This window comes from Trichoplax adhaerens, genomic scaffold (assembly GCF_000150275.1).
Source record: "Trichoplax adhaerens TRIADscaffold_2 genomic scaffold, whole genome shotgun sequence".
NCBI lineage: Eukaryota > Metazoa > Placozoa > Uniplacotomia > Trichoplacea > Trichoplacidae > Trichoplax > Trichoplax adhaerens.
The window spans coordinates 1629128-1641578 of NW_002060944.1; the positions used below are offsets into that span (position 1 = coordinate 1629128).

Consider the following 12451-nt stretch of genomic DNA (forward strand, 5'->3'; position numbering starts at 1 on the left):
ACTGTACAGTGTACAGTGTACAGTACAGTACAGTACAGGTACAGTACAGTACAGTACAATGGCACAGGCTTGCGGTACTGTACTGTACTGTACTGTACTGTACCTTGCTATAAACTGTACTGTACTGTAGTGACCAGAGAAATTCATGGTAATGTACTGTACTAAGACCTGAGGAAGGTTCGGTTCAAACCATTATGTACAGTACAGTATGTCTGTACTGTATGCTACTGACTGTGAACTGTTTGTTATTCGTACTGTCCTCGGCCAAAGACTCCAAAGTGCTATTTAGTTCAACGTTAAATAAATATAATTTAATGTAAATTTTGGGCTAAATATTCTGCTATCATATCTAGCATTCTTAACTTTAAAATTATGTAAAATTTGCTCCTTAATTAATTACATACATTATAGACCATTTTGATGTCGATGTGACATGTTTGATATATAAAAATCGTATTATTGCATCCTATTCCTATAGTATTATTATACATTGCATTGCCTGTATGAGACAGAATCCTAATTTAGTTCCATGGAAAGAGTGTTACTAAAATTACATTCCGGTTTTCCCTTTCTTACCGTAACTGTGGATTGAAGAGGACAGATTCTATAGATTCTATCATAGATTCTACTGTACTAAATACTGTACATACGAGTATATGAGTGAAAAATAGCGAAGCCATTCAAGAATCTTGATGTTTGACACTGTAATGTTATAAAATTTGGAACATAAAAGTGTACTATTGCAGTAAATATAAGTTCTTACCTTCACCATTAGTGTTTTAAAATCATCAAAGCACTAATAAAAATTCATTGATGCGTGCATTGTCATTATAAATTCTGTACCGTGCGGTATTGTTCCTGTACATAACAATGTTTACTATAATAATCACGGTAGAATCTTGTATTGTACGATTGCAAAGTATATATATATATATATATATATATCTCTTCTTCTTTTCCAGTAGTCACTGGCATGGCAAAGTACTGCCAAAAACAAAGTTGTTCATACGTAGTGTTAAAATAAAAATTAAATTTACTGTATAAGAGTACATTTACGCCAAGTGTCACCAGCGTGAGATTCGACTTGTAATAATTATAACATGGATTTAGACACTTTAATAGCATGTATCCAGCGAAACTATTACCTACTTCTAAGTGCTATGATCGCAGCTATCTGCATGATTGCCAGTTGGTTGTATCTATTAAGGCAGAACTATAAAAATAACGAAATTGAAAAGACTGATGAAGATACGGTAAGTAAAAATTATTAACCATAGCCAAAAGATGCGCATCACACAATAGGACTCCGAGAATAGCGATATACGTATACTCCAATATTATAAAATTGTACTCAAATTTAAATTACTGTACTCCACAGTACTAACAATGACAGTCTATTTAATTTTTGACCTTAATCCCGTAGATGATTTATGATGGTAAAATCGCGTCAAAAAATTTTTCCACAGACTTCAGCTTGCACTGCAATATTCGCCAATGCTGTTCCAACCTCAAGTTTAGTTGTATTTGACTTTATACTGTTTTAATATACGAATACTATAATACTATTTAAAACTGAAAGTGGTTCAAGTGTATGTATATTGTATACTTGTACTGTACATCGCCTACACAAATTTATCACTCGTGCCTTGTTCCTCCGGTCGACATTTAGCCCTATAATCGATACAATTGTTAGTAATGGATTATAGTTTCAAATTAGACATATACCGTATACGTACTATTCGAATTCACTTCACAGTAAAGACCCAAAACAGGTTAGGGTTTATAACCTGCGATTTGAGTACGAGTATATCAGATAATGTACCTAAACGATGCATCGTACACAGTGATCGTCTGATGTACTGTATCCCCTACTTTATCAAAGTAATCAATGAAATGGATTATTGACGGCTCCATAAGTTACCAAAATTTATTAATACAGTCATGTAATTGACTGAATGAGCCTGGAATTAAGTTCCCATTAGCGTGATTCTTTTATGCATATATCGCATCACAATTGACACGTATACAATTTAGCCTTATAACTTACGTACCTCCATTAAACTAGTTGATACATAGAGTCTCAATTTGGTACTAGTTCAGAATGTACAATAGTACGGACTTGTCTTTTTTTCGAGTAGTCCCTCCCTGACAATAGTAACTAACTACCGCTTACTAATATACGATCCGTAATTGCTACCTTTAAACCGACTTATGATGATTATGATACTAAATTATTTGTTTCATTACTTTTGCCACCAATTCTAATGGCATTCTCGATATCAAACATACCGTTATTGATACGAAATTAGCCAAAGTTTTCGGAAGAAGATAAACAAGTGGATTGTATACTAAAAAATGAAATCGATAAAGTAAAGATTGCCGAAGATATGTACCAGCGCATACAGCGCAAAGTTAAATCGACTAGGTTGCAAACAGCGGACATCGAAAAGGAAATGACTGAAGATGAGCGACTTGAGGAGCGAACGTAAGTTCGAATATCGCCTGTAACTACTGAAAGATAACATTAAGTATATTTGTATTATCATACAGAATCAAACATTAGCAGTATGCTTACAATTTAAATGTACAAGTCTAAAACCTTCTATAGTACATAAGTAGTAGTATTCTTAACAATCAAAATATATATATAATACCACTAGAATATCGATAACGTGAAAGCACGCCTAAAATCGTAATCAAAGAATGCACGCTTTCTAGACAAAAATTTTTGATACAGAATGATGAATTTAATTGAACGGCATTAGGGTGAAGCAAAAACAATTACAAGACATATTCCAGTTAATGAATGAAAAGAAAGAAGTATTTGGAATTCAATCACTGGAAGATATGAAATCACAAATGAGTTTGTATGAAGGCAATATCTGATATCCAATTTCTTCATTTTAACTATTATAAACAATTGCAATTACTTTTAATCATAGTCCCCTTCGAGTTATTTAACGAATGTATTCCTTCAGTAGTACTATGGCATTGCAATAAAACTGCATACACCGCTCCTAATTATTAATTCAAATGTGCAAGTACGCATACGCGTACAACGCAATTATATGGCATTCAGATGCAAAAGTTTACTACTCTGAATAAAGATTAATTGCGACTTTATCTATTAAAAATTTCAAATTAAAATGATATTAAGCCATAATAATTTACTAACAAACTGCGTAATTATCGAGTGTTTTATCCTTGACTAAATATTCAAATTAAATTATGTATAAGGCTGTAATGCCTGCTTTGTAAATGAACTGTAAAATCATCGAAATTTTTTATCTCCTGAATCGCAATGCAATGTAGATAATTTCATCAATTCTCTTCTTATAGCCCTTATGTAATAAACTTGATAGGACATTGTCAAGAATAGTACAAAAAGATACGAAATGTCTCTTAAGACTTTAAATTCTAAACTGCATTGCGCCGTAGTGAGACTCCTTAATAGTGTCTGACTACTTTATTTGCTATTGATTAATTATTATCTGTGGGAATATTCTATTCCGTTGCTGTAAGAAATTTAAATTAATTTCAGCTTTATGAGTACTGTACTCTAAGCCAATTATTATGGCTAAGAAACCCTGACATGTCACTTGTAATCGTTCCTCACGACTTTGTTCATGATTATTCTTTATATCACTTCATTATTGTTAATTTACCAACGTCTATAAATGTTACCACTTCAGCTACTCGAATAAAGTACCTGTCACGATTATTTACGATATATTATAATTATTAATGCAATCAGATAGTTAAGAGATTTTAGGCTGCAAATGGATTTATATCGATATACGTAAGACACTGTTAATACTAAGAATTTTATGTTATCTAGAAATTTATTTTAATACCATTGGCGAATTACTTGCTTAATATCAAATACAATAACTCTTACTGCCCTTAACGTCTACTTGAATATCTTCTACCGATGTTTAAAGGACTTAGATCAAAATGTGTTCGTATACCTTAACTGATTTTTTATATCATATACAGTAGTAAGAATGCATCAAGGACTAAAGAAGGGCTTGAAATAATGCCTACTGCAGTTCATTATTTGTTAGCAAATAGATATGATCTGAAATCGATCAGTACCTGTCATAAATTTTTTCAGCTAGTAATACAGAAGACTTTAATCAAAGTAAATTTCGGTATACTATAAAATTTTTCTATAATGTTCGTATCGTTATGCATTTTTCGTGTCTTAAAGTAGGAAGAAATAAGCTAAGCTATTTCCTGGCAAATACAAGAGTTGATCAGAATTAAGATTGGTTTCTTATTCTGAGTCAGTTACAACATAAAATTTTATACGTCAGCTACCGCGTGATCTCAGACCTTAACAGAAAATTCTGAAGTTCTTTCTCAACACGTTTTGTATAATAAGACAACCAGCATCGCAGAAAAAGCTGATCACGCAAGCTAAGCAGTGTACGCGTATATTGTATGTACCCATATAAGATGCGGGAGTAAACCACATTATTTTAGCGATACATATTTCTGTTTCTTAAATGCGTAGCATTTAGTTGTGATAATACTCTTAATTTGAAGAATGCGTGTACTGTTTTTACTTACGGCAAAACATCACAATGAAACTTTTTTCTTTATATCGTTATATTTGTTGCGGCCATCTTCCGGTTACTACTGTGCGCCAGAACGTATTTGGCAAAGTATCACTTATAATTATTAATGACGTAGAATGTTAGTAAAATTAAAATTTTAAGTTCTTAAGTGGTTTCCAATCACTTCCAAAATTACGACGAATAACTATTTCCGACCTCCACGGATACTGTGCTGTAACTTTGGTATGACAACAATTGTAAACTACTACAACATACTACCAACAACCTGGGTCAAGTGAAAAATAATTTTACTGATTATGATAGTGCACATCAAGAAATATCCTTTGGTAACAGAATAGAATAGCTTATTTAAGTAGGCCTCTCTAAAGCATAGTTTTTATTAAATACTTTCCATAATTTTACTGTATGAGTTTAGCTGCTACAAAACAAACGGTAAATGATCAGCTATCGATCTAGAGTCGTATACAGCGCTATACAACCAGACATCGTCAAAATCTCCCTTAAATAACAAATGCATGAAAATCAGCCAAAGGCTTCGTATCCTACCAAATTATCTAACAGATTTAAACTATACTCTCATTTACAGACGTCAAATATATTGACAAAAATCATTGCATCGACAGTGATAGCAAAATTTTCTGATGCAGATATTATACCTTCTAAAGCTGCACGCACTTTACTACTAGATTATTAGTGTCAAGAACAGTGAAATCATAATATATATAAACTGCTAGTGAAATTAACAAAAATTTAATGCCTCACAGTGCAGTAAAAAATGTTAAATTATTATTAATCAAAACTAGACATCTTCTCATAAACTGTAGTATATTAAAAATAATATATAAAAAACTAAGAAACATTACTGCCTTATAAGTAATATACACTCATGACTGAAATAAGCGCAGAATGCCAGTTGTACACTATAGCAGAACACTGAATGGCATATTACAAATTTTAGGATAGGAAGCAATAAGATTTCTCTTAGCAAGTAAAAAATTTAAAGAAATAATTTGCTGTGCCTCCTACATCACCAACTGTGTTTACATTAGACTATTAATTAATATTAATCAAATATGAAATAAAATGTTAAGTAAGAATTTCATAATTCTATATAATAGATACGACATATTTATACGTATATACCACATTTCCGTGGTATAATCATCAATGAGTGCGAAGATGGCAGGAAGGCAAGCTTCTTAGGCTAAGGCAATGATGTAGCACTCACCCAAAGTAAATCCTGCTTTTACAGCACGCCATACTACTTTGCCCGGAGCTTAGTCAACGTAATTCTCAACGCAATTTATAAATCCACAATTCTTACCTAATGATCTAATAGAGCAATAGAAGTACATCACAGATTGCCTATGTGCTACCTAAATTAATGACATACAATCTTATATTGCTAAACTATTTTAAGATATAAATAAATATTTTACCATACATTTTTCGGGACTAAGGAGTTTTGAACTTCTGCCAATACCATAGCAAATTTTGATAAGAAAAAAGAAAAATAAGTTATGGTTGCCTTGATGTCTATTTTAATACAGTTTGGATTAAAATTAATGATGTTTCTCTTTTGTTCTAAAAAATATTCTTCCATTGCGTCATACCGCGTACAATTAAAGAAAACGAGAACTTATCACTCACGTGTTTGCATACACATTGATATCATTCTCGATTTTGTTAAATCGGACTTGCTCTTTTACAAGGTTCCTGCAAGACGACAACTTAGACTCCAAATCCTAATTATAAAAGGCGATACTTTATGTGAGATGATTATAATACTAAAGCTATTAGATCATAAGGAAAATCCAGGATTTAAGATTAACATTGAAAATGAATATCTGAATAGAATAACAGTAGTATAAATCAATCAATTCCGTAGATATAAGTGAAATAACATTTACATCATTTTATACCGTACCCCAACTTTCTTTAGTAAATCTCCAACTATGTTCATAGCATTTACACGAGCATTCACCGGAAGATTCGAATCTTGATTAGAAATTTTTTTTCCGTAATCGACGATATCTCGAGGAGATGCAGCGCCATTTCTATTATATGAACGATTTCGAGGAGAGCTCGATACTGAAAATTTAAATGGCGAGATTATGTAGTCGCTCCCTGCGACTTCTCGGATAGGCGACGTAGCAACATCTTTAGTATCAACGGCTGTAACTTGACGAGCGGTAAACTCTTCTTTTAATTCTGAAAGATATTAGTAATAGTACCGGTAGATCCGTTAAATTAACAATAATTGCGTTACAGAATGTCATAAATTATATAAATTAAATTGAACCATTTAAAAATTAACTTTTAACGGAGCGACAGCAACCTTTGCACTCATCCTTTAATCGCTGAACTAAGATAACCAATTTTTCCTTTTCATCTAATTCATTTTCCAATAAAGCATTTTTTTCAAGGGCCTATCAAAGGATATTAATGATACTTCTTTAAGTGTACACTTATTCTTTGTTAGAGAGCGACTTGTAAAGTGCTTAAAAGCTCACAGTTGATATTTTAACGATTTTATGATAACATCTTATAAAACGAAATTAAGCCCAAGAAATAATTTATCTTAGGTATAGAATATACTTGTTCAGAGTTGATTCAAAATGCCGTTTATAATGCATGAACCATATTAAAATAAGGTAATACATAATAGAAGTCAATTCCTATCATATAGTGTTTAGTTTCATGGAAGATAATAAACTAAAACTGTCATTACTGGTACTGTATGGCTAACTTAGTTATGCGATTGCACAGTACTATTACTGTACAATTGCCGTAATTGAAATTAAGTTATTGAATATTATAATAAAATTAATCAAGTGTAATGATATACTGCATATAGTAATAATATGAATTACTCACATTCGACATTATAACACTAACCTGATTTAATCTATTTTCGAAATCTTGTAAAGTTACCGCTGTCGACCTACATAGCGCAAAAAATTCACATATTATAAATGTAACCAAAGATGCAACAGTAATATACCTATACAACGAATATTATAACCATAGTGGTATAGTGGATATATATATATATGTATTGAATCCAGAACCAGGTACGTATAATCGATTTATAGTTTGCCGATAGTATACCACTGTTACGAAATGAGATTTTCGTCAGTTATGTTGATACAGTTTCTATATTATAAGCCGACTACGACTCAGCTTATTCTATTTGACTATAGAGTACAGTCACTTCGGCATAAAATTTGCAGTATGTAAAGTCCATAGAAGAGTTTATAGATAAAATAGTTATCTGAGCGCATTTCTGATATGTTATCATTTGTTATGAATTAATTACCGGCTGTTATCTTATTTGCAAGAATGTTATCAAATTCGTTGGCATTTGTAATATGCCGTTAGTAAACCGTTAGTTTTGTTCGACTGTATAACGGTATAGTAAGAACAATAAAGTTTTGTTCAATACCCTAGCTCTACTGGACTGAGCGGACTCATCTACAGATTTCTAGTAAATCCTTCTTGTTACAAAGTAGAAGAGTTTCGAAAACGTAACAACCACAAATAATGTACGTTATCGCAAATTATTGCTAAGTATCATATTATATTAGTTCTGTACTAGCTCATTTCCGATACGACAGTAAAATTGCAATGGCCTCGGGTGAATTATTTTATGCACATATGTTGTCATACTCTAAATGAACGCTGTCTTGCTTGCTAATTTGTCATGAATTGCTATTGCGTCAAATTTTTTTTCCATTTCGATTATTTGCATGAGGACTTAAACTGTGGCTTCTATCTACATTACACATATCAAACATACCTTTCCGCACGTTCGTAATCGTCATTTTTTTGCTCAAGCTTGCGTGAGTGCTTCTGTAATTCTTCTTTAGTGCTATTGGCCGTGGCTAATTCATCTTGTAACCGCGTTGTTACTTGATAACTCTCCTTATAAAGCGTGTCAAACTTTTCCTGCACCAATATTCATGTATTATTACGTGCGTATTTACGTAAAACATTCTCTAACTGAGTATGTAGGATTAATAATTTGCAGCTTGCATGAAGATGCATTGCTGAGCGAATACTGTATATCACATAGTTGTATCTGCAACCAAGCTCTACATACTACGAAATATTTCAACATCAACTAAACTGCGAATTTGTTATAATTTTCAATTTCTACTTTTAACTACCTATAAGCGATGTCAGAGTTAAAACGATGTAATATATGGTTGTCGCAATTCATCCAGTGATAAGACATTGTCATAGCGTGGTGGTCTCCGCAGACCAAACAAGCTCTTCCAAAAATGATAGAAAACTAGTCTACAAGCCGGGCAGTGAACTTTAAAATAAAGACTGTAATCGACTATTTTCGAATATCAAGCAGACTAAACCCCCATAATTTACTATTAATAGTAGTAACCACTATTAGCATTAGCAATGTGGGTATTTTATTACTATATGATGTTGTTGTTTCATTTTTCTAGCAACAGGTTGAAACAAACATGACTTGTTTCGTGAATGTAGGTTTTCTTCTAGTAGTCCACAGTTATATAGACACAGTACAGTACTGACAGCAGATACATCTTTTAACTATTATTGCAGTAGTGACCTAGGTAAATACAGTATAACAGGCTTGCAGCTGACCATTTACCACTTGTATTAAGTATCAAAATCTGCAAAGTGCGATAATTTACAGCTAGATAATCTACTGCAGTAATAAAAAATAATCACGATAAGCTAAAGTACGTTCATTTACATACAGTCGTGTTACAAAAAATTGAGGTCCCGAGGTAAAGTGTTATATGCAAAGAATTTCTTCATGAAATAAATCCAGTAAATTATGATGACAGCCATTGACAAGGTTTTATGCCACTGACGATTAAACTTGTTAGGGAACTCAAGTGATTACCTTTAAAACTTCGTTCTCTTGTTCTAATTTTGCCTTCGTTATCGTTAAATCTTTAGCCCGATTCTCAGCTTGTTTTAATTGTGCCTCCAACTCAGCTTCTAAATCATGACTCTCTTCCTGAAATTCTTCCAATTCATCTTTAAGTTGCTGAACCCTGAAATTTCAGAATAATTAAAAGTTAGTGTCACCTGTAATAATTCCTTAATTGATATCTAGTCTAGCTATCGACTAATAGTAATCATCTAACATCGTAATAATCCTTAATTATAATGTCAGTGAATAAGAACCTGCACCCTAGCACCATATAATGGAAGTAGAATGTAACTTGAAATCGTGATTACTGCAAACATTCGCGATGCGTCTAACAACTAGTCATTAATCGGTTAGCTACATTAAATCTACGCCTACATTAGCTATATCGAAAGAAATAAAATTGTGTGTAGTCTGTACTTAACTTTATCGCAAATGTACAGTATGTAAGACTTTTACACAATTCGTTACAGAGGCGATTATCGTTATAACAAAGTAAGCTGATTTGCCACCTCTGGAGGAGATACTTCCGCGTAATTCATAATATTAAATAAAAATCATTTATGAAATCTCGCCTAAGAAAGTTTGCTGATGCAGTACTTGACAATCTCAAATATATTTGCCTGTAATCAATAATTTTCCCTAAATGAGTATATCAAATTGATCCGATACCAACACACAGATACATTCACAACGTGGCAAATAAATGAGCAAGCGTGATGTTGCTATCATTCTTTTATGATCCTGACACATGTACATATTTTAATACCATAGGGCATTTATTCATTAAATCGTCTGTTACGATAATAATGTAATGCTTAATGGTATAGTATTTATCAACATGAACATCAATGATTTTCGAGAAATGTTTTATATTTCAGTAAAGCTTCTACGTTTGATATGTTATTACTAGCGTATAAAATTATAATCTATAACAAATATCCTGGGATGATTTTCTTTACAAAGCACCTGAACTGACAGTGAGAATACTGAATACAGTAAAAGGAATATAAAGCAAGGTACGGTGTCGACTGAAACAGGTTTCGCGACTTACGTTTGATTGGCTTCGTTGGCTATAGATTTCCAATAATTAATTTCCTGGGCAGAATCAGTAAATGCTAGTTGTGTCGTCTCCATGCTACTAGTTTCTAATATCTGCTAAAATAGGCGGATAACATCTTAAAGATGGCAACCATTATGAGTTGTCGATTAACAGTTTGAAAGTTGCAATCGGCCAAACTTTGGCTTACAGTACGGTACAGTGTACACTGGTAGGTAGTAATTGTAATTATAATTACTTTACCGTACTGGCCTGTAGCCGTACTGTACAGTACACGGCTATAATTTCCTACCTAAAATGACCGTTAATTCTGAATTCCCATTCGGACCGAAAGGGGATCGGGTAGCACAGTATTAACTCTATTGGTGTACTTAAGTATAATTTTTACTTCTATTCTTGCCCAAATAATGGATCCTCAGTAAAATTGTTACTGACAGTGAATAGAATAAGTGTGCGACTGCGAATTTTTGACAGTTAATTTTATGAAAAAGGATCACAGTATAAGTTTTCATTATTTTACTCTTTTTACGGTCAACTTTTTTATATAATATACAGTACAGTACTGTACTGTACTGAATACTTGAACAGTTGTCATCTGTACAGTTTGATTGGTTGCAGCCATACTGTATCGCGATAATATACAGTACAGTACAGTACCGCACAGTACTGTAAGCTAAAGATGAGCACTGTACAGTACAGTAACAATACATGTAGATTATTCAACTACAGTACAGTGTACAGTACTGTACTGTACGGTATGTGTCATGTATTTTTTTTAGTTTTTAAAACAGGACGCCCCCTTTCTCCAAAGAATGTTCACTCCAGTCCAGGTCTTTTTCTAGTCGGGGCTAGCTGTATACGTACTAGGGTTTACAGTTTGTATTCAATTGAAAAAGATAATAAAATAGCTCAGTATTGCATTACAAAGCAAAAAATTAAACAGTACCTAAGATTGTCAGAATCTGCTTACGTGAAATTTTTTAGCAAATATTAAATTAAATCCCTTGAAAACTTAAAGATCTAATTATGGGATATACGCTGAACAGCTTTCAACTAGTATAGAGAGCTCGCTACGCCCACGAAATAGTAGGATACAGTTCTGTATTCGATCAATTTAAAGCCTGTGTCTATTCACCAATGTGGCTGTGCTTAGTTATCCAGGGCCAGCTCTCTCCACGATTTAATCATACTAGGAACTACCCCTTCAATTGAACGTCAGCCAGAACTTACTATTACAAAACTAAAAAAATATTTATTCACCATTGGGCACTCGTACTACTGTATACGTTTATAGAATTTTCACCACATCTACAATCTAACTTGCAGGTCTACGCTTTACATGCAATAAATGAGCCTTTTATCCATTAAAATTTTCATAATTCAGCTACATTCGCCCAGTAAAATTATCAGTACGTAATATATTCGCAATTTAAATTTTAAAATAATTGAGAAAGCAATCCGTCACACAGAAAAATAACTGCACATAATAAAATTGAATTTAAATTGAATTCACAAGATCTTTATTTTGTGTAAGTTAAATTGAAATCAATATTGTGATATAGCCATACCTGAACTATCGCACTACTAAATCGTATAAAAAAAAATGTTACAATTATTTATTGCAATACCTGTGAGATAAGTTGTTATAAAACTTCGTATCTTTACATGTGAATGGAATCATTATCCATTAAAGAATTTATATTTATTTTAACAATCATTTACAAAATAGGTTTTTATAGCACGTAGACCAAATATGACCTATATCTGAAATGAGTGAACAGTTTAAAAGCTATGGTACCCCCTTGAGTTAATTTATGTATTATTATGATTAATGAGAAATTGAGAATTAAGAATTGTTAAAATATTCGTAGGATAGTTTAGAAATCTTACAAT

General features: G+C 32.4%; 2 protein-coding genes across 2 annotated transcripts; one reads left to right on the plus strand and one right to left on the minus strand.

The window, feature by feature from the left end:
• Positions 1-1100: 1100 nt before the first annotated feature.
• TRIADDRAFT_53021 (uncharacterized protein) lies at positions 1101-2886 on the plus strand (the record flags this gene model as incomplete). Its single annotated transcript, XM_002109180.1, has 3 exons — positions 1101-1253; positions 2310-2485; positions 2766-2886. 3 exons carry the CDS (start codon positions 1101-1103, stop codon positions 2884-2886), a joined length of 450 nt encoding a protein of 149 aa, XP_002109216.1.
• Positions 2887-5156: 2270 nt separating this feature from the next.
• On the minus strand, positions 5157-10635 carry TRIADDRAFT_53022 (uncharacterized protein; the record flags this gene model as incomplete). The annotated part of the gene is made up of 8 exons (XM_002109749.1): positions 5157-5262; positions 6231-6325; positions 6508-6791; positions 6919-7009; positions 7479-7524; positions 8380-8528; positions 9469-9622; positions 10553-10635. The coding sequence occupies 8 exons, from the start codon at positions 10633-10635 to the stop codon at positions 5157-5159; spliced, it is 1008 nt and encodes a 335-aa protein (XP_002109785.1).
• Positions 10636-12451: the final 1816 nt, after the last annotated feature.